General features: G+C 37.4%; 2 protein-coding genes and 1 long non-coding RNA gene across 3 annotated transcripts; 2 read left to right on the plus strand and 1 right to left on the minus strand.

Moving 5' to 3' along the window:
- Window positions 1–2696: 2696 nt before the first annotated feature.
- On the plus strand, window positions 2697–4652 carry LOC141629077 (uncharacterized). Its single transcript, XM_074442141.1, has one exon. It carries the CDS (start codon window positions 2697–2699, stop codon window positions 4650–4652), a length of 1956 nt encoding a protein of 651 aa, XP_074298242.1.
- A 12349-nt stretch (window positions 4653–17001) lies between these two features.
- On the plus strand, window positions 17002–17603 carry LOC141627490 (uncharacterized). Its single transcript, XR_012537046.1, has 3 exons — window positions 17002–17061; window positions 17168–17266; window positions 17471–17603. It is a non-coding gene; the product is annotated as an uncharacterized LOC141627490 (long non-coding RNA).
- Window positions 17604–19940: 2337 nt separating this feature from the next.
- On the minus strand, window positions 19941–21083 carry LOC141629078 (uncharacterized). The gene is made up of 2 exons (XM_074442142.1): window positions 20923–21083; window positions 19941–20802 (listed from the first exon to the last, which is right to left on the minus strand). Exons 1-2 carry the CDS (start codon window positions 21081–21083, stop codon window positions 19941–19943), a joined length of 1023 nt encoding a protein of 340 aa, XP_074298243.1.
- Window positions 21084–23752: the final 2669 nt, after the last annotated feature.

The following is a 23752-nucleotide window of genomic DNA, read 5'->3' on the forward strand; positions in this document are numbered from 1 at the left end:
TCTTTTTATTTTTTTAGCCCGGTAAATTGACATCTCACCCCGGCGATCCGATCCAAAGACGGGTAAAATGTCAAGGGGCAATTGTTAGGACCAATTTAGCCTGGTCTGATTGTAACCTAGCCTGGCCTTATTAGGATGATTGGGGCAACCAGAGTCCGGGCAAGTATAGTTATTATTTGACATGAGAAGAACACCAGAGGATAAATAAGCTGTTAAGGTCCAGGAAGAAAAGCCTGATAATGATATTAAGATAGATTGATGGAACTCTCCAGCAAGACGGCTGATCAGCAAGCAAGCAAGACAGTTATACACCTGCCCTATCATCACGGAAGACCAGGTCCAACTCTAAGAATAGTATATTTCCACGTACTAGATCGTGCAAAGGAATATAAGACAAAGTTTGTTGAAGAAGACTGCGTCAAGCGGATAAATAGGAAATGTGCCCTATTTTCTAGCTAACAACTGAAAACGGTCAAGAAGAACGTTGGGTGGCATCCAACGTTAATTTTTGAAGAGTATAAATAGCACTATTAAACATTTGTAAAGGATATAGGTTTTTTTTCTCATTATTCTCTACTGAATACTCATACTTACATACAAGATTTGTAATCGGCTTATCACTACTACAGAATTCATCAAGGACATCAGTGGATGGACATCGGATTTTTGAAAAAACAGATGTAATAAGTTTGCACATCGGATTTTTATAAAAGTCTGATGTAATTATATTATATGGACATCGGTTGTTATTTTCAACCCATGTCCATTATAATGGACATCGGATTAAATTACAACCCATGTCCATATAATCCTCAATTTGGGCGCAAAATGAAAACAATTCCCCCGCCCCAAATTATTTTCACTAGCATACTGAGTCAATCTATTATACTTACTCCATATCATTCTTTTTTTTAGACAAACCCAAACCCAAACCCTTAGCTTACTCATCCCTTTCTTCTCTATCTCATCGTTCATCCCTTAGCTTCTTCACTTCAAAACCCGATCAAAAACCCAAAATCCTAGCTGCTGCCGCTTCATCGTTCATCCCTTCTTCTCTCATCACCGCGACATCATCCTTCTTCTCTTCACCGGCGATATCATCGGTCTTCGTTCTCATCACCTCGCGACATCAAACCCTAGCTGCTTTGCCGCTTGCGTTCTTCGCTCTTTATTATTAGGTAATTAATCTTCCCCTATCATTTATATATTTATTCTCGATCATTTTATGGTTTATTTGAATATTTTCTTGAAATGGTTTTTGATTTGTTTGTAATTTTGATCAAGAATGAATTATAGGGTTATAATTTAATTGATAATCTAATTGGGGGTTTATTATTATACATTGCTATTATTGTATTACATGCATTTATATTCCTGGTTTATATATGAATGATACTCGTAGTGATGAACTACGAAAATAGTAAGCGATTTTAACCCTCTTCCCTATTATTGCATAAATTTGGAGTATGGATATGGATCGCGAATGGATGTTTGTTGATCGTTTGGATTCTAGATATAGGGAAGGGGTGGAATATTTTGTTAGACATGTTATGAATAATGCAGAGAATGTGGAACAACTTTTATGTCCATGTGTTAAATGTGGGAATAATGAGTATGTTGATGCGGTAGAATTGGAAAGTCACCTCCTAATTAATGGTATTGACAAGAGTTATACAAGGTGGATTTGGCATGGGGAGGATGTCTTTGCCCACTTTGTGTAGTAATTTAGGGGATGATAGCGACTTTGAGGGAGAGGATTTTGATGAAAATGTTGATCGAGTAGACAATCTTATAAATGATTTGAAAAAATCCGCTGTAGACCCAAGTGAAATTGAGATGTTTGATAGGCTGTTTGGTGATGCAATAAAACCCTTGTACCCTGGTTCAACTTTCACACGCCTATCAGCAACTTTAAAATTGTATAGTTTAAAGGCTAAAAATGGATGGAGTGATAAAAGGTTCACAACATTGCTTGAGTTTTTGGGTCAGATGTTACCGGAAGGCAATGAACTCCCTAGGCGTACGTATGATGCTAAGAAAATTTTGTGTCCAATGGGAGTTGATTATGTAAAAATACATGCATGTCGTAACGATTGCATTTTGTTTCGGAAAGATTATAAAGAATTAGACAAATGTCCAAAGTGTGGGAGTTCACGTTATAAGTTGCCGAAAAAGAATTCCACAAATAGTAAAGGTGTCCCAGTTAAAGTCTTGTGGTATCTTCCCATTATCCCAAGATTTAAAAGAATGTTTGCAAATTTAAAAGAGGCGAGAAACTTAATTTGGCATCTTTGGTGGTGATGGTAGAATTTTAGATGACAAAATTCGTCATCCTGTGATTCAACTCGGTGGAAAAGCATAGATCATTTGTTTCTGAATTTGGGTCCGATGCTAGAAATTTAAGGCTTGGACTATGTCTTGATGGTATGAATCCATTTGGTAATCTAAGTAGTCGGTGGAGTACGTGGCCTGTTTTGCTAACAATTTATAATTTGCCTCCTTGGTTATGCATGAAACGTAAATATCTTATGTTGTCACTACTAATTTAGGGCCTAAGCAACCTGGAAATGACATAGATGTTTACTTGGAACCATTGATGGATGATTTAAAGTTATTATGGGATGAAGGGGTAGAGGTATATGATGCTTATCGTGGTGAGACTTTTAACCTACGTGCCATGATATTTTGCACCATTAATGACTTCCCGGCATATGGCTACCTATCCGGTTATCTTTGTGAAAGGGGCTAAAGCTTGCCCAATTTGTGAGGAGGATACAATTTCTGATCGTTTAGTTCATGGAGGAAAGAATGTGTACCTTTGTAACAGAAGGTTGCTCCACCGCTCACACCCTTATAGGAAAAAAATGAAGCCATTTAATGGAAAACAAGAACTTAGAAACCCTCCAAAAATTTTAAGTGGGAAAGAGGTTTATGAGAAAGTGAAAAACATTGAAAATAATTTTGGAAAACCTTATAAGAGAAGTGATGGGACGTTATATAAAAAGAGGTTTATATTTTTGGATTTACCATATTGGAAACATTTGTCCGTGAGACATTGTATTGATGTCATGCACGTGGAGAAAAATGTGTGTGAGAGCCTTATTGACACACTTCTCAACATCCCTGGTAAAACAAAGGATGGTGTCAAAGCAAGACAAGATATGGCTGCTCAAAATATACGACCAGAACTAGCACCACAAATTAGAGGGTCAAGGACCTATTTACCCCCAGCTTGTTATACTTTGTCACGAAATGAAAAAATAAGTGTGTGTGAATGTTTACATGGGGTGAAGGTTACGCAAGGCTATTCATCGAACATAAGAAATCTTGTGTCTATGAAAGACTTAAAACTGGTGGGTTTGAAATCACATGATTGTCACACTTTAATACAACAATTACTACCCGTTGCGCTTCGTGGAGTTCTGCCTAATCATGTTCGGGGAGCTATTATTCGACTTTGCTACTTTTTCAATGCAATATTTAGCAAAGTTGTTGACTCAGATACGTTGAATACATTACAACGAGATGTTATTACTACTATGTGTGAACTTGAGATGTTTTTCCCTCCTTCCTTTTTCGATATAATGCAGCACTTAGTAGTACATTTGGTGAGGGAAATTAAGATTTGTGGACCGGTATTTTTAAGAAATATGTATCCATTTGAGCGATATATGAAGCCTTTAGCCGCCTATGTAAGAAACCAAAACAGGCCAGAAGGTTGTATGATTCAGGGTTATATTGCAGAAGAGGCCCTACAGTTTGTCAATGAGTACATGTCCAATGTTGAACCTATTGGGCTTCCGACATCTCGACATGAAGGAAGACTACAGGAACAAGGTACTCTTGGGAAAAAAGTAGTAACTGCTAATTCAGAAACCCTTGATCAGGCACACTTGTATATTCTCCAACACATGGTGGATGTGCATCCATGTTTAGAGAAGCATCAAACACTTCTAAGTGCTCAAAATCCTTCTAAAGGAGAAAGGTGGTTAGCAATGGAGCATAATCGGTTATTTCGTAAATGGTTCTCTAATGAAGTAGATAACGAGCTGGTACTTGAGCGTGAGAAAGTCTCTGATGAGGTAAGGTGGTTAGCACATGGACCTAGTTTTCATGTGTTAACTTATCAAGGTTATGACGTCAATGGGTACTCCTTTTACACTAAGGATCAAGATGATAGAAGTACTATGCAAAATAGTGGAGTAGCTTTGATGGCTATGTCAATGAGTGTTGCTAGTGCTAAAGATACTAGACCTGCTTATGATGCTCAGCCATACTTTGGGGTCATCAAAGAAATTTGGGAGTTAGACTACGTTCAGTTTAGGATACCTGTTTTCCGTTGTATGTGGGTTGAGCATAATAAGGGCGTTCGAGTTGATAGGATGGGTTTCACGTTGGTAGATTTCTCACGTGAAGAATACAAATCAGAGCCGTTCATTATGGCTAATCAGGCAAGACAAATCTTTTATATTAAAGATCCAGCGGATGAGAAGTGGTCGATTGTCCTTCATGGTAAGAAGCAATTTGTGGGTAAAGAAGCAATGGATGAAGTGGATGACGAATTGCCTCCTTTTTCTTCTGGATTGCCGCCTACGGCTACTGATGATGTAGATGACTTTTATCTACGAGATGACCATGAAGAAAGGTTATGAGTTGACCTAGAAAAAATCAGTAGCTAGTTTTTGTTTGCAACTTTATGGGTTGACTTTTATGTTAAGACAATTGCTCTCACTCATTTTTCTGTTTGTTTGTTATGTTTTATTTTAAGACAGTATTTTCATTTTAATGTCTTTCCTATTTTTAGTTGTTTAAGTCACTGTACTTATCATTTATCATTAGAGCTGTATTTTGGAGTAATTTGATTTGGAGAGTCAATTCACCCTAAAAAGCATCTGCAGAGAGCACGGGTCGTTATTTTAAGTAATAGTCGTCTCTCAATCTGTACTTATTTTCAATTTCCATACTTTAACATCTGACCTAATGTCTTCCTTATGTTCAATTACTTATGATTTTTATATCTATGAGAGCAATTGCATACATCTAGCTAGGAGGTAATTAAGTTTACCTTGTTTCAGTAAAATAGTTTTCTTGTACATGTTCATTTGTATTTTGTCCATTTTACGATCTGTTTTAATTTATTTTGATGCAGTCATCATGGCTTCATCAGTACCATGTAGTAGTACAACTCGTCCAAGAAAGATCAAAAGCGTGGTGCTTATGAAGGAGTTGTGACATTACGTGATCAAGGTAAAAAGCTTAAAGTAGAATTTGATTCTGATGGTGAGCCAATTAAGAAGATTGGTGCTAAGTATACGAGTTATGTTGGTCTACTTGGACGCTCGAAAGTGCCAATTACCATTCGTACATGGAAGCATGTGGGAGAGGAGCTTAAGCTGAAGATTTGGGATGAGGTTTTGGTAAGATACTAATTAATTTTCCCGCTTATTATTAATGACAAATTTTGGACATTCGAAATCACATATGATGTTTTGGCATTTGTAGTTAGTTTTTGACATTCCAAAGACAAAGTACCAGCAAGTTATCAAAATTGCAAATACCACGTGGACAAACTTTAAGTCAAAATTGACTGCAGTGTATGTTTATCGAAAACCCCCTAAAGGTCGAAAGTTGCCTGTTGAGACTGATCCGGTAAAGATGAAGGGTTATATCCGTATAATACCCTATAAAATTAGGACTATAACGCAAATTTTATACGAGATTTATGGTCATAAACGAAAACAACAAAGAGACGATAAAGATTAAGAATTAACCTTCGGTCCTAGTGCAAATTGGCAATGAGAGATCAAAGTAGATCTCCTCCTAAATGATGCACCCAAGATCGTCTGAGAAATGCCCTTGTGCTAGAATGAATCCTCTAATTGCCTTGCAATATTGAGAGGATTATTTTTGTGAGTTTTCTTTTAGATGTGAGATCTAAAATTTTGAGAGAAAAATGTTTCTCAAAACCCTAAAATTTTTGTCAAAATGAATTAGGTTTCAAAAGAGAGAAAATCCTCTCTTTTGTCCTCACTTGGCCGGCCATGGGCTCTCTTGGGAAGTGGGCTTCCACTTCCTTTTAGTTTTAGCTCATGGTCTGGTTCGCAAATCGCTAAAATGTATATGACGCGGTTTTGTTATAAATCGTCATCGGTTATCGGTTATTAAAGCATCAACTAATAATATGGATTAGTTGAAATATTAATACATGTCCGACAAAGACGATATTGTATAATTATATTCAATATACATTAATCAAATATAAATCGCTTATATTTAATTTACGAATTAATTGCTTAATTCGCCTTAGCCGTTATTATTTAATCCGTATTAAATAAAATATCTCAACATCACATTTTTGACTAATTATTAGTCAAATAACTCGGACTAACTGGTTAGTCAAATTTGGCATCTACATGACTGTATTTTCATACCGTCACATCTCTCAAACGTATCCTATAGGTGTGACTTTTAGGGACCAGTTGATCACCGCCATCTGTATGACAATAACGTCAAACTTATCTAGCAAGCCAACCGTTATTGATAAACGTGGACCAACTGATTATAATACAAAAGTATACCCTTTGATCCTTTTAGAGATTTATAAGTCCTTGCACTAACTGTAAAGGACACCAGCCCCAACAAGCTCCCACTTGTCCGTACAAGTGTATGTGCAATGACGTTATCCGCACTAAGCTGGAGGACACGGCTCAAAAAACTCCCACTAGTCCGTACAAGTGTATGTGCGATAACCGATTCTCATATTCATTTAAAATTTCTCCCACTCAATGTAAAACAATTTGCAGATCCGGATCCGCAAAGGTCGTATTTTACAATCGATCTGTATCTAGAGTGGTTTCCCCGACTAGAGAGTAACTTAACTGATAAAACGAATTCGTATTCGAGCATGGCCATGCATTTCGATTCTGACTCCTCGAGTGGCCCTGAGAAATATTGAGTACCTGATAAAGGCTGAATATTTCCTTCAACTCGAACTCCTTCTGATCTAAGCACAGCATGAAATGACCCAGAAACAATCTACTTGGCCCCTGTTACGGATGACCGTGAGAAAGAAACCAAAGTCACCCAAAATCTGCCTTAGTCTCAAGAGACAGTCGATAGTCAAAAGAATCGACTCTTAGGATCACCATGGAGGTCCTATCCACGACCGGGCACCGAATGTTATAAAACATTTAGGACTCCACGTTGATATCACAATTGTGTCCTACGAGATATCCGTATAACACGCTTCTGTGATTGGTCAGTCAACCGGTTGATTTATGGCTCATTGAACCCACCATCAACCAACGTCACAAAATAATTACCTTGAGTTATCAGCTCACGTGGGCAATTAAGGACCAAAATTATAATGTTTGTTCAGTTCACTTTGTGGTGTTCAAAATTTGTCGTACAAATCCACATGAAAAACAAAATATATAAAATATCAAAACGATGATGTCGTATAGAGTACAAAAGAGGATGAATCTAATCCATAAAAGAGTACTACAACTTAGGAACACGTTTAATTCCCATGGAATTAACATGCCCTTCATGCTTATCTTGTCGTAATGGTTTAGTGAGAGGATCTGCTATGTTATCATCTGTAGCAATCTTTTCTATCACTACTTCCTTTTGCTCCACGTAATCTCGGATTAGATGAGCTTTCCGTTGTACATGTCTAGACTTGTTGCTAGACTTTGGCTCCTTAGCTTGGAAGATGGCACCTCTATTGTCGCAATAGATGGTGATCGGGTCATTCGAACTAGGCACTACGGATAGTCCTTGTAGGAATTGACGCATCCATATCGCTTCCTTTGCAGCTTCAGACGCGGCATAGTACTCGGACTCAGTCGTAGAATCTTTGTAACACTTTGTTTGGAACTCTTCCGGTGACTGCAGCAATCATTATGAGTAAAAACGAATCCAGACTGAGATTTAGAGTCATCCCGATCCGTTTGGAAGCTAGCGTCTGCGTAACCGGTTGCGCATAGCTTTTGATCGCCTCCATAAGTCAATGCCCAATCTTTAGTCCTCCGTAGGTACTTAAGAATGTTCTTGACAGCCATCCAATGTGATTCACCGGATCTTTGTTGGAATCGACTTGTCATACTCAATGCATATGCCACGTCCGGACGTGTGCATATCATGGCATACATGATTAATCCTATAGCCGAGGCATAAGGAATCCGTGTCATGCGCTCTTTCTCTTCCGGTGTCTCGGTGCACGAGACTTGCTCAAATGCACCCCTGGAGCCATAGGAAGAAACCCCTTCTTGGAGTTAGTCATCCTGAATCTCTCTAGGACTTTGTCTATGTAAGACTCTGATCGAGAGATAACATCCGTCGTGATCTATCTCGATAGATACGGATGCCTAGAATTCTTTGTGCCTCTCCCAGATCTTTCATCTGGAAATGGTTTTTCAACCATACTTTCACCGAAGTTAAGAGAGGTATGTCATTCCCAATCAGAAGTATGTCATCGACATACAATATTAGGAAGACAATCTTGCTCCCACTCGACTTGATATAAAGACATGGTTCCTCGACCGATCGAGTAAATCCATTTTCTTTAATCTCTTGGTCGAAGCGATGATTCCAACTCCGAGATGCTTGCTTAAGTCCATAAATGGAACGCTTAAGCTTGCACACTTTCTTAGGATGTTCTGGATCGATGAAACCTTCGGGTTGTACCATGTACAACTCTTCCTCCAAAAACCCGTTTAAGAAGGCGGTTTTCACATCCATTTGCCAAATTTCATAGTCATGAAAAGCGGCAATCGCTAAGATAATCCGAATGGAACGCAACATGACTACGGGTGCGAAAATTTCATCGTAGTGCAAACCTGGCACTTGGGTGAAACCTTTAGCAACTAGTCGTGCTTTATAGATATCTTGTTGACCTTCCACAGAATGCTTTATCTTGTAAAGCCATTTGCATTGAAGGGGACAAACCTTAGCAGGTAAGTCAACAAGATCCCATACGTTGTTCTCATACATAGAGTCCATCTCGGATTGCATGGCCTCAAGCCATAGCTTTGAGTCGGAACTAGTCATGGCACCTTTATAGGTTGCGGGTTCACTACTCGTTAAGAGTAGAACGTCATCTATGTCATGTTCCTCGACCATACCAATGTATCTGTCTTGAGGAATAGAGACTCTTCCCGACCTCCTAGGTTCCTCAGGAATATTCACCGCAGCCGGGATTGAAGGAATTGGTTCCTCCAATGGTTGCTCGGTATTTGGTTCTGGAATCTCCGACAGGTCGAAGGTTCTATCACTCTTTGCATTCTCGAGAAATTCCTTCTCTAAGAATGTCGCATTGGCCGCAACAAAAACACGTTGTTCGGTTGGCGAATAGAAGTAATGACCAAGTGTTCCTTTAGGATAACCTATAAAGTATGTCTTGACCGATCGCGGGCCGAGCTTATCCTCGTGTCTCCACTTGACATAAGCCTCGCAGCCCCAAACCCGTATAAAGGACAAGTTAGGGACCGTTCCCTTCCATAGTTCATATGGAGTCTTGTCAATGACTTTAGACGGACTTCGGTTAAGTATTAGAGCGGTGACAAAGAGCATAACCCCACAATGAGTCGGGCAACACGGTGTGACTCATCATGGATCGAACCATATCAAGTAGTGTTCGATTTCTCCGTTCGGACACACCATTCAATTGAGGTGTTCCGGTGGAGTTAAGCGTAGGGCAATCCCACGAGTCCTTTAGGTGTTGATCAAACTCGTGAGAAAGATACTCGCCACCACGATCCGAACGTAGTGTTTTAATCTTTCTACCTAATAGGTTCGTACCCTATTTGGTATTCTTTGAATTTCTCAAAGGATTCACTTTTGTGCTTCATTAAGTAGACATAGCCATATCTACTTAAATCGTCCGTGAAAGTGATGAAATACCTATAGCCTTCTCATGCGGTGATTGACATAGGACCACATACATCCGTGTGTATGAGTCCTAATAGGTCAGCAGCGCGCATTCCAACACCTTTGAAGGAAATTCGAGTCATCTTACCGATGAGACATGATTCACACGTGCCAAATGATTGAAAATCAAAGGCCGAGATAGCTCCATTTTTGATGAGCTGTTTTACGCGTTTCTCATTAATGTGTCCCATACGGCAGTGCCATAGATACGTTTGATCTTTGTCACCAACCTTTAACTTTTTATTCATTACGTGTAATATTTCGGTGGTCTGATCTAAAACATAAATTCCGTTCATGGAGACTGCCTTGCCATAAATCATATCGTGTAATGAGAAAATGCAAGTATTATTCTCTATTACAAATGAAAATCCAAGTTTGTCAAGTGCGGAAACTGAAATAATGTTTTTGGAAAGACTGGTACATAATAGCGATTATATAAAAATAACTCAAATCCGCTAGGAAGTCTGGATCACATATGTTCCCCTTGAGACGGCAGCCACTCGTGCTCCATTCCCAACACGCAGGTCCACCTCACCCTTTACGAGGGGTTCGATGTTTCAGAGCCCCTGCACATGATTACACAGATGAGAACCACAACCAGTATCAAGTACCCAAGTTCCGTAACTTGCATGGTTAATCTCAATCATATGAATAAAAGAAGAAGAGGATGAAGACATACCAACAGGTTTAACGCGACCTGCCTTTAAGTCCTCATGATAAACAGGACATGTACGCCTCCAATGCCCAGTCTTGTGGCAATGATGGCATTCCATGTTTTCATTCTTGCTCTTTGTCGCGCCTGATGAGGTGCTCGACTCACCAGGCCCACTCTTACCTGAACCCGACTTCTTAAACTTCGGTTTGCCTACTGCTAGGCCTGGCTGAACTTTGCCCTTACCCTTGCCCTTGTTTGACACAACGAGAACATCTTGTTTCATGCTCCCACTGAACTTCATGTCCTTCTCGGTGCATACGAGAAGGAGTGCGATTCATGGGGGCTTTTCTTCAAATCATTCATATAGTAATTCGCTCTAAAGAGCGCAAAACCATCGTGGAGTGAATGAAGCATGCGGTCAATCACGATGTTCTCGCCGATTTTACAATCAAGCGTCTCCAGTCTCTCGACATTCTCAATCATCTTTGAGAATGTGTGGGCTAACCGGTTGGCCCTTTCGGAGTTTCGCATCAAAGAAGCGAGTGGTATGCTCATAGGTCACGATTCTCGGTGCTTTCGAGAATTCCTTGGTGAGCGTGGTGAAAATCTTGTTTGCACCCTGGGCTATGAAGCGTTTCTGCAAATTGGATTCCATTGCAAAAATGAGTACGTTTTTAATCGCACCCGCTTCCATGACGAAGTCGCTATACGTGGAGACCTCGTTAATTCGAGCCGTGGGACCAGGGGGCTGGTGGGAGGGGCTCGGTCAAATACTTGAGCTTCCCGTCGCGGTGGCGGCATTCCGTAATGCCGCCTCCCATTCCGCGAAGTTTGATCCATCATTCTTGATCTAGTAGAGGCGATTCATCCGATTCATAAAGATCCGAAGCCGGGACTCACGGTCCAATGTGGCACTTGGCATTGGGTCATCGAGGATGCCAGCCATTAGGTTATTAGCAGTTTAAAAACGTGATCTACGCTGAAAAAGAAAGAAAAACAAAAACGAAATAAGCAACTCATCGAGGTGATTTAAGTCTATTTAAAATTCATTTTAGACTCATTGCACTTGCATAATTGATCTCCCTCAAGAATGACACAAGTGATCCCAAGACTCAATTTCCTTAAATTGATAAGCCAACTGTTTAGCTAATTCTTCCGTAAGAACTCTTGGTCGATAGATTTCCGCAAATCCTATCTATAGTCCACCATGATCACAGGATCGTACGAGTGACCATAGCGTTGAGATAAAATAGGTCAATCGGTTCCAACTTACCCGACGTAGAAGAGGTCATATTATGCCTACCGACGAAGAAGGGGCTCATTGGAGTTTGACCTATAAAGACCGTTCTCAATTTTGGTTTATACGAGGAAGATCCCATCAACTAAGTTTAAATTCATTTTAAGTGAACGAATAACTAGCAACTGCGTGAATGAATTAATTTAGATGATGGCTTAAATCGTGTGACATATGAATGTCATAGAAAACTAACGCGTGACCTCTACATGAGTCAGTTTTCATGCAATTATTAGGTGGTTTGGTTTTTAGGCGGAATATGATGCAATCTATCGATACGATAAAATAAATAAATGAATGCAATATGTAAATAAAAATTCCTAGTGTGGCCTATCCTAGTAAAAAGAACATAATACAACTTTGGAATCCACCGTTGGACCCGAAAAGCTTGTCTTAATGTTCCATCTTTGTCCATGCAGCGGGAGTGAGCATCCGATCTCCTTCTTTAGTCTTCTCAAAATTACAATTAAAATTTACAAAATATAAACCTATTTACATTCTAAATAAAAACTGTAATTAAAAGAAATAAAAAAGGGAGATACGAGATCTCAAAATACAACCAAGACCGTGTTCCATCATTACGGTAACACGTTCTACTAAGGCCACACTAAGTTACAACCGATTGCAAAAATAAATAAATACGTAATAAAAGCATTCAAAACATTCAAAATAACGATAAATAAAATGCATCAACTAAATTAAATTTATTCGTGACATAATTCCGTAATTATGTTAAATTTATCCAAACCACCAAAGACAATTCCGTTACTTTAAATCGTTTTAAAGTAATTTAATTTTACGTGGGTGAACCGATTCACTATCAAGCGAGTGCATAAATCCGTATTATGCAATAATGGCCGGAAAAAAAAACAAAACACAATTTTTTTTTTTTCTTCAACTCAAGGCGTGAACAGTGAATTTTTTTTTTTTTTTTTTTTTTTTTTTGCTGAAATGCCGAGAGCATCAAAAGGCTAAAAAAAAAATAAACGGCTCAAAATCGTGAGCAACAAAAGGTCAAAACAAAACGATTTGTTAAAACCCAATTGCAATTTAATCTAATCCGTATAGAATTGAAATTACAATTGAAACATCTTTAACATATTGCAATAATTATCGATTAAAATTACAATATGCAAAGAATAAAAAGATAACAAAAGATCGACAATGCAACCGTGTAAACTGGACACGGTTCCCAAAGAAAATCAGGCCGTGGCACATAAAAAAAAATGCCGAGACCTAAAGGCCACACGGTCTATCAAAATTTTATACAAAAATTATCGATTTGATAAAAACCAATTGTGATATCACCTAATCCGTATAGAAATGAATTTGCAATTGATAGATCTTTAACATATTACAATGAATATCGATTACAAAATAATATGCAAAGATCAAAATCGAAAACAAAAGGAAAACAAGGCACGGGAAATCATGGCAGCCGTGCCAAAAAAAAAAAAAACCGTGCAAAAAAAAATTTAGCCGTGTGGTTTCTAGCAAAAAAAAATTATCGATCCATTTCGTTTGATGAAAATCACATAGAAAAATTTACGTGGCCTCTCTCTGATACCACTTGAAGGGTTATATCCGTATAATACCCTATAAAATTAGGACTATAACGCAAATTTTATACGAGATTTATGGTCATAAACGAAAACAACAAAGAGACGATAAAGATTAAGAATTAACCTTCGGTCCTAGTGCAAATTGGCAATGAGAGATCAAAGTAGATCTCCTCCTAAATGATGCACCCAAGATCGTCTGAGAAATGCCCTTGTGCTAGAATGAATCCTCTAATTGCCTTGCAATATTGAGAGGATTATTTTTGTGAGTTTTCTTTTAGATGTGAGATCTAAAATTTTGAGAGAAAAATGTTTCTCAAAACCCTAAAATTTTTGTCAAAATGAATTAGGTTTCAAAAGAGAGAAAATCCTCTCTTTTGTCCTCACTTGGCCGGCCATGGGCTCTCTTGGGAAGTGGGCTTCCACTTCCTTTTAGTTTTAGCTCATGGTCTGGTTCGCAAATCGCTAAAATGTATATGACGCGGTTTTGTTATAAATCGTCATCGGTTATCGGTTATTAAAGCATCAACTAATAATATGGATTAGTTGAAATATTAATACATGTCCGACAAAGACGATATTGTATAATTATATTCAATATACATTAATCAAATATAAATCGCTTATATTTAATTTACGAATTAATTGCTTAATTCGCCTTAGCCGTTATTATTTAATCCGTATTAAATAAAATATCTCAACATCACATTTTTGACTAATTATTAGTCAAATAACTCGGACTAACTGGTTAGTCAAATTTGGCATCTACATGACTGTATTTTCATACCGTCACATCTCTCAAACGTATCCTATAGGTGTGACTTTTAGGGACCAGTTGATCACCGCCATCTGTATGACAATAACGTCAAACTTATCTAGCAAGCCAACCGTTATTGATAAACGTGGACCAACTGATTATGATACAAAAGTATACCCTTTGATCCTTTTAGAGATTTATAAGTCCTTGCACTAACTGTAAAGGACACCAGCCCCAACAAAAGAAGTATCCTTACATCAAATCTGAAGTATGGAAGGAGTTTAAAGAGTCTCGACTGTCAGAAGAATTTAAAGTAAGTACTTAGATTCAGATTCGTTTATATTTTAGTATCATGCTGGTAGTAATAAATAAGTTCGTATTCGCTAATAATTCGTTCTCTTTTATTTTTGCGAGGCTATAAGTAAGGTTTTGCGAGAGAGGCGAGTAAGAACAAGTACCCTCACAGAATGTCTCGTGGAGGATATCGAAAAGCAAAGCAGAAATTGGAAGAAAAATTGAAAGCAAAATTGAAGATCAAAGAACAAGAAAAAGAGAAAGGAACGGGGATAGACGACTCAGCAGAAGAAAGTAGTCAAACCCCAACTATCATAAAACGAGGTGACTTATGGATAGAGGGAAGAGTAGGCAATGACGGAGCATGTATAAATTCAGAGACTGAAAAAATAGTTGAAGAGCTGGTGAGTACTCCATTTCTGTTTATCACTACTCAGTAAAAATCATATATAATAATCCATGCCATGTGCTACAATTTAATGAAAATAATTGCAAACAGGAAGTGTTGAAGGAAAAGGTCAAGAAAGGAGAATTTGTACCTAGCGGAAAAGTTGATGAATTGACAAAAGCGCTTGGAACTGCTGAGCATTATGGTCGTGTTAGAGGTGTTGGGGGTCGAGTCGGGCATAAGCAGTACTTTGGCAGATGCAAACGAACTCGAGATGAGAGTACTACTGTCATTTCACCAGAGTTTTTAGAGAAGCTTACAAAGCAGATCACAGAACAAGTGAGGTCAGAGGTTTATAAAGACATCGAAATAATGATGGGGGAGAAACAGACAAATGGGAATGTTAGTTATTCCGTTCACAATGAGAAAGACGCAGCTGAGGTCGAGATGAATTGCAACAGTGGGAATGTTAGTGATCATATTTCTGATCCATTTGATGCCATACTTGAGAAGGTAATTAAATCTAGCAACAATTGACTATGTTAGTGATCATATATATATTTCTGAATTGATAATAAACATTTTACTTATCTTTCTTTGGTTGCTTGCTTGTCCATCTTTGCTCCGCAGGATTTGAATGTGAGCTAGTTTGTGCAAGAGATCGATGACTTCACTAAGGTGGCACTTGGACGAGTATTCAAGACCACAAGTCAGGCATCAGTTTGTCACGGTAAAAAAATTGGAGCAGAAACGTTAAGGGTATGCATTTACGTTCTCATGGAAGGTAAGGATGACACACCATTACCTATACCAACTGAGGAATTTGCTACTGTTGGTGATGCCCTTGGTTCCTTTGTACTTTGGCCGAGAAATGGAATCACTTTACGCTACGTAAAGGTATGAAAGCCATACAGTTAACCGTCTTTTTTTAGTTCTTGCCACTGAAAGCAAGCTCTAATAATTATAGGTGTAATTCTTTTTTCCCAGGAATGTCAGAAAAACCTGGATTCGAGAGAGAGGGGAGAAGACGGGGGAGAAGATGGGGGAAAAGAGGCGGGGAAAAGATTACGGAAAAGACTGCGATGACACCTAAACCCAAAAGACGGAAGACATCTGGAACTTCTAATTCCCAGAAAGTAGAAAGTGGTAAAAGTAAGATAAGTGGTGGTGGATCAGTGACAAGATCAAACAACCAGTTGAAAGCGCTTTTGAACCAAAATTACGATTGTAGACGATTACTGGCAAGGGTAGTTAGTGTGATGTGCGATAATCAAGTGACCGATGTTAATTTGATCGAGAATGTCCTAGGATCCAAGAAAAGGTTGCGCCTCGCCAAGGAAGACATAGCTTCATTGTTGAACATGAATAAGATCTCCCTTGGAGTCATTGACACTTTTCTTGGGTATGTATACTACAATTATTGTATCTCATTATTTAGTTTTGCATTGGTTATTCAATCAGCAACATCTACTGTATGGGTTATTCAAACTGCAACATCTACTGCCACCACGTCGAGTAGGTTTGCGAAGCTACTCGTTACGCTCGTTCCTTTAACTTTTAATCTGCTTCCATGGAAAAGGTTGATTATTTACCGTAAATGTTGGTTATACTTATACGTATATTGTTATAGGTACTTGGATAGCATCTGTGACCAGCAAATGTACGGGTTCTTATGTCCAGAAATTATTTCACAAATAGGCTATGCCTCAGATGAAGCAAGGTAACCATACTTTCTAAAAGGATGAAAGACTTGAAAAGGAAATTTTACATCGCTCCATATTATGATGAGTAAGTCTTTGATCAACCTTGCCTTTTAAATAAACAAAACTGTCACCATTTATTATTGATTATCATGTAAATAAGTTACAAATTATTTACAGTGATCATTGGATGCTCGTTGTGACTGACGTTGCTGATCATAATCAAGTGCATTGGTTCGACTCACTAGGAAAGTCGTCAGTCAAAGTTGAGATCTTTAATTAATGCGTAAGTTCATCTTAATAGTTCATTTATTGATATGCACATAAATAAATGTTCAACTGATTAGAACATTAAAAATGGCAACTATTATTGGCTGACAATCATTTATTTGAAACCATGTTTATATTTAGATCGGTAAGAGTATGCGGCTACAATGGTGGGGAAAGAATGCGTTCTCAAGCACCGCAATGGCTGCAACATAATGTAAGTTGTTGCTTATTATGACGACAAATTCAATGTCTAATCATCAATCACTTTTAATTGACAAAGTCATGTTATTGGTTTAATTCTTATCGAGTTGTTGTTTTAGTGTGCTCGTCAACAAGGTGTTGTAGAATGCGGGTACTACGTCATGAGGTACATGCTGGAAATCGTCACGCGTTCTAATCCAACAAAAGCTATCAATGAGGTCAGTTTCGACATTATAGCAAAACTCGGTATTTTTTCAAGTAATTATCCTACTTTGACCTGCTGCCTATACGCATTGTGGGCGAACCTGATGCCAATTCAATGAGCTAGCTGCTGCACCCTCTTCCCTTAATTATTAGCTTATATGAAGCTGCCCTTGTGAGGCCATGTCTGACTGCCCCATTGTCATTAATATGCATTACAGGTTTTTCAAGACACAACGCCATATTCACAAGAAGAATTAGATGAGATTCGGGACTTGTGGGCGAACTATTTTCTCAATATCTAGCCGTAGATAGCTAGCTAGCGTAGTAATGTATTAGGTAGTTGCATTTTGAAAAAGCGATTACATGATCGCAAGACCATATGTTATGTTGGTGGGATTTGTTATGCCCTTTGTTGTTGTTCGTTAGTTGTTGAATTCGGATGACGGAGACGGTTGCGTTGTATGTTGATTGGGATCGGTTTTTATTAATTGAAATCGATCATTTTGGTTGAATGGCAGTTGGCATGTTTTGTATTAATGTTTTGGCATTCAAATTGGTGTAATGCAATATGAATTGGCCTGCTCTTTTCAAATTTTTTTAAAAAAAAACAATATAAAGGACAGCGGATTTATAAAAGTTCGATGTAATTCTAGCTTCAAAGGACATGGGCTTTCTATAAAAATCTGATGTACATTACACATATGGACATCGGATTAATGTTAAAATCTGATGTTCATTACTCATATGGACATCGGATATATTTAAAAATCCGATGTGCATATATTAATGGACATCGGTTTAAAGTCCCATGTCCATTACACCCCATATGGACGGGACTGAACTCTACATCGGCCTATAATCCGATGTCCATGTGTCTAGAAGTCCGATGTCCTTCATGATTTCTATAGTAGAAATCAAAGGAATACAATAACACTATCTATATTTAATCTCCATCTATAATTCTTCTATAATTTTATCCCTAATTTACAGAACTAGATACCTTTTTTTCACAATAATTAGGCCTGATCCCTTCAGGGAGAATCCTGCTAAAACACCTGGCATAGGATAACTATGTGTGGCGGGGGACGATATATATATATATATTTGATTTTAACCTAGACAGATGTTTATTCCATCTCATTTTCTATACTATCCTTGTATCATTGAGAACACACATTTTTTGCTGTTATTTTCCTTAATATAGGGTGCTTGCAGATATTCTAGAGGAATGGAGGGGGTATATTTTAAAGAGTGGAAGGAAGGGGAAGGATAGAGGAGGAGGGAGAAGGGAAAGGAGCAGGGGGAGGGGAAAAAGGGAAGGGCTTTTCTTTTATGGAAATTGAAGGTGCCTTCAGATGATCAAACGCTGATCAGTTTGAGCAGGTGAGAGTGGAAGAGGCTATGAGGGACATGGGTTAAGGAGTGTCGAGACTTCACGGTGGGGTGTAGGATATTTGGGAAAGAAGAAACAATGCGGTTTTCACTAAAGGCAAGTGGAGGTTTAACATGGTAATTAGGAGGACCCTGGAGTTATGGGAGATGAGGGACATGGGCAGTGAGCCGAAGGGGGGTACGATTAATGGACATATGGTTTCGAGTATTATGTTTTATTGAGCCGAACCAAAAAGTTGGTTTCGTATGTTGTGACTCGTGTGAGTTATGACCTTCTCATGTAAATATAGATCTGAACTCGAAGCAAATAAATCTTTTAGTGATGGAGTTTTGTGCTTTGGGTTTTATCGTGAATACGCAAATACATCTTCCTTTACCTTTGAACATTGTTCCTTTGTTTGTAAATAGAAACAACTTCTACAGGTACTTCGAGAGCCTTTTAGGTGGTAGCCCGACTTTCTTTTTGCTTATTTAATTTTTTTCCCTCCAGATAATGAGCAGTACATGTTTTTATTATTTGTGTTCCATACATCTTGATCGTGTAACTTTGATAGGGTGTGTTTTTCCTTGTTGCTAGGTATGGTTGGATGATTTATTGTTTTGAGGGACTTGGTTTGTGAGGGACTTGGTTTGTGCACACCTTAATCTCATCAATTTTGGGCTAACTAGGGATTTCTGTAAGGTGGTGTTGGATGAGTTATCAATTGAAAAATGATGAAGTTGTCTTAAGGAATGTTTATTATACACTACAACAAATTGTCACTTACCCCACGAATTATGCCACGGGAATTTATAATTCGTGGCTTGCTTAGCCACGGGAAAAATTTATTCATTATTTTGGAAAACAATTTATGCCACGGGATAACTTTTTCCGTGGCAAAAAATTCACTTGCGCCACGAAATAAGCTACACCCATGGCAAATAATCATTTTAGCCACGAACTATGTCACACCCGTGACTAAATTTTAATTAACCACGAATTGTTCCATGGCAAAAAAAAAGTTTTAGGCACGAATTAACAAACTCCCGTGGCGAGTATCTTTTCCGACTTTTTTTTTTTAGTAAAATTTAAGTATATTAAAATTATCAAGTAACCATACATAGCAATATGCGTGATCGTTTAACGGACTCACCCACATCATGCCACACCCAACCCAAAAACATTAGAGCCAAAGACCGTGGCCCATCAACCCACAACTTAAATCAGGGGAAACAAACAACAAAAACAAATTTGGACAACAAAACCCAGAAATCCCCAATTTGGAAACCCTAAAAAATCGCATATCCTCATCTTCATCATCGTTCCAGTAGAACTCTCACCAATCCTCCATTTCCCCGGTTGCCATTCTCCTTTGCATACAAGAACCGAGACTTCAAATCCACAATGAGTTGCCTTGCAAGGGAAGACGGTCGTATCACATACGCATTCATCCTGCAATTGTTCCGTTGCTGCCAAATATTGTAGATACAAGCGTTGATCACAGCATTAATTATCCCCTTATCATCTCTAGTCCCTCCTCTGGCCAACCTCCAAGCTAAAAGACCAACAATAGGTATATCCATTCGCAGCCACTCCCCTACCAGGATGATGACCTCTCTACTGTACCTGCAGTCGAAGAAGAGATGATCCAGGTCTTCTATTCCACTGCCGCAGATGTAGCAGGTATTATCTTCTTTGATCCCTAAATTATATAATTTAGCATTAGTGTTCATGTTTCCCTGTTGATAGATCCAAGAAATGAAGCTGTGTTTTGGTATTGACCATTTATTCCAAATGTGTCCATACCATTGAACTTTCTGTCCCTTATCCCGTAGCCATTCATATCCTTTTGCTACAGTGTACTCCTGCCCATTTTGAATCGACCAAATTTGTTGCTGATATGCTACAGAAAAGATGTCTCTTGTTTGGCATATTTTCCTCCAACACCAGCTTGAGGCAGTATTAGGGGAATAAGAGTGCCAATTCTGTCCTCTCAGATAAGTGTGATTTACCCACCTCACCCAAAGATGATCGGGTTTAGTAGCTAACCACCATACCAGCTTTCCAACTGATGCTTTTTTCCAAAGAATGTCATTCTTTAAGCCCAAGCCCCCTTCCTGTTTAGGTCTGCATACTTTGTCCCATGAGACTAGGGGAGATCTCCTGAATTCAACACCCCTATCCCATAGGAAATTTCTTCATATACTTTCAATTCTAGCAATGACTCCAGTAGGGAGGATAAAAATGGAAGCCTAGTAGTTGTGAAGAGTTTTCAGGACATATTGGATAAGAGTTAACCTCCCTGCATAGGACAACTTTCTAGTCCCCAAACCCCTAATTCTGTTAATGACTTTGTCTATGAGAGGCTTATAATCATTAGCATTCAACCTTGTAGTTTTAATAGGCACCCCAAGATACCTAAATGGAAGGGTTCCCTCCACCAAGCCTGACACCTGCATAATATCTGCTTTCAAACTGTCAGCTACACCATTAAAGTAGGCATCTTTTCCGACTTAAATTAACATATTTTTTCATGTTAAGGCAAACCTAAAATCTAGAAGAAATTTAATCAAATATAAATAATATGAAAATGCATTTAAATATAAAATTTTGCAAACACTTTGATTAATTTAATTAATATTTTTTTATTGTTTTATTTACCTTAATAAGAAATTTTAAAATTTTATAAACTTATATGCAAGCAAAGAAAGTTTATCGTCTAAATTTTTTTATTATTTTAGAAATCACAATTACGTTTTACAGGTTTTTCAAAACATTTCTAATTTATGAAATTTGTTTTAATATATAATTATGTTTATTAGAGTTTCTTTTAATTTTTTAATTAAAACATTATAATCTTGAATAACAATCTTATATGATCGTATCACATTTAAAGACATAGCATATAAAATTAAATAAATAAGTTATTTATCATCTATCTTTAATAAATCTAAAATTAACATATTGTCAAATTGGTTCATTCAAAATTTGATTTACAACTTTATTTGTAAGATTTTTGTAGAAAAATTTGAATTTGATATAAAATTTAACTTGGTAAGAAAAAAAGTTTGGGAAATTTTCTTTTAGGATTGAAAAAAAACGACAATTAGATTACAAAATTGATTAAATAAAATAGGTGCGCTGAGAAACGAAAGAGAAAAATGATCTCCGATCCCACAAATCAATTAAGAAAAAAACATATCGGAAAAATTATCAATATAAAAAATTAAAGGGTTAATTGATAAACAATACCAATATAAGGACCATTTTTTCATAATCAGTACCAACATAATCAATAATTAGTAATAAATACCAAAATATTAACTTTTTTCTACGATCGGTATTAAGTCGCCTGAAAATCTAATCTCAATCTACTTGAAAAAGTCCAAAAAGCCATAATTCAAGTACAAATCTCCACTCACCCACTTCCAAAATCCCTCTCTTAGATGAAAACACATTTAAAGTAGGAAAAAAATTAGAGTAAGAAGACGACTTGGTAACTATCGTAGAAAAAAGTTAAAATTTTGGTAGTGATTACTAATTATTGATTATGTTGGTATTGATTATGAAAAAGATGACTAAAGTTGGTAGTTTTTATCAATTTACCCAAAATTCAATATGGAGAAAATTTTTCATTGAAAATGAGTACATCACAGGGAAAATATAGAAATTATAATAATTTAAAGTCACATGTGCAAATAATGTGAAAAATTTGAGAAAAAGAATGATAAATCATAACAAAGTGATAAATCAGTTTAAGAAAATAAGCGATTCTGTTGTACGGCAATGTTTTTCATGTTTTTTTAGTTAAAAGTGACTACTTTTTGGTTAATAGTGACCAATTTGGGGGGGGAGGGGGGGAGGGGGAAAGACCTTAAGTTATAAAAAGCGGTCATTATTTTACGAAATAATGGTTAATTTTTCGTATCGTAGATACGACGGTCATACAATAGCATTTGCGTAAAAAAATATACGGAAAAATGAGTACAAGAAAAAATGAAAATAAGAATGTCGATAAACTAAAGAAATAAAAAAATGTTAGGAAAACACGATTAAGTTTACTTTTTAGAGAAAATGGTTTTGCTAATTTGGGCAAAAAAATGACGTCAAAATCATTAGTCAGGAGGGTAACATCGAAAATTTGATTGTTTTGGCCAAAATAATGTTTTTCCAGCAAAAATTCGTAAATCATGTAACATTTTTGTAAATAAATAGGACTAAAGATAAATTTTGGAAGAAAAAAATAAACTTAAAAGGATTCAAAGTACTAATTATATCAACAAAGTTAACTTTCAGTTTCGGTAGCACATCAAAAGAACTCTACAGTTAAGCGTGTTGAGGTGAGAGTAGTGTTGGGATGGGTGACCTCCTGTGAAGCCTCTTTGATGCGCGCGAATGCATGACCGGTGAAACCTAAGAACGTACAAATGAATCGAAATAACTAGCGAAACCAGTACCGAGATTGTCACGATTCCATATATGATAAAATATCGATCGTGAAAAAAAAAATATTTAACATTTTATTTATTTAATTTTCATAAATATTTTTTGCCATGGGAATTTTTTTTGGCCACGGGAAATTTTTTGGCCACGGGAGTTATTAGCTACTAGAGAATCCGTGGCCAAAAATTTAATAATAGCCACATTCTTGTTTTTCCCGTGGATATCTCTTTGCCACGACCACTTGCGTTACGGAAGGTATTCCCGTGGCCAAATGATTTAGCCACATAAATTTAACACTTGCGCCACGAATTAAGCGGTGGCCCAAGTGCTCATTTGTAGTAGTGATACTTTAGTTTGTTAGTATCTTAAGCATCGCACTTGCTGTGTAAAATTTAAAGCATAATATCGTAGTTTTCTAGCATGTAAAACTCTTTATCTGATATGTAATTAGGTTGAGTTTTATTAGCATAGAGAGAGGAGCTTGTTTTCAATTACTCAGAAGACTCCTTTCACGAAGCACAGAAGAAAAAAAAGCGAAGATGACCAGGTAAGTTCCAATTTGAGATTTATATAAAAAGTGGCGAAGATGAAGGGAAAAACTGTCATATTGCCCATGACTTTAGATTTATATTTAACCTGTGTTGTCCTATAAGTATTTTACAATACTATTTATTTCTTTGTTTGC

Source organism: Silene latifolia, chromosome Y, assembly GCF_048544455.1.
Source record: "Silene latifolia isolate original U9 population chromosome Y, ASM4854445v1, whole genome shotgun sequence".
Lineage (NCBI taxonomy): Eukaryota > Viridiplantae > Streptophyta > Magnoliopsida > Caryophyllales > Caryophyllaceae > Silene > Silene latifolia.

Coding starts and splice junctions, on each gene's coding strand:
- LOC141629077 (XM_074442141.1), top strand. CDS start 2,697: ATGACTTCCCGGCATATGGCTACCTATCCGGTTATCTTTGTGAAAGGG.
- LOC141629078 (XM_074442142.1), bottom strand. CDS start 21,083: ATGCAGGTGTCAGGCTTGGTGGAGGGAACCCTTCCATTTAGGTATCTT. Junction 20,803..20,922: donor AAGTTGTCCTATGCAGGGAG/GTTAACTCTTAT, acceptor CCTATGGGATAG/GGGTGTTGAATTCAGGAGAT.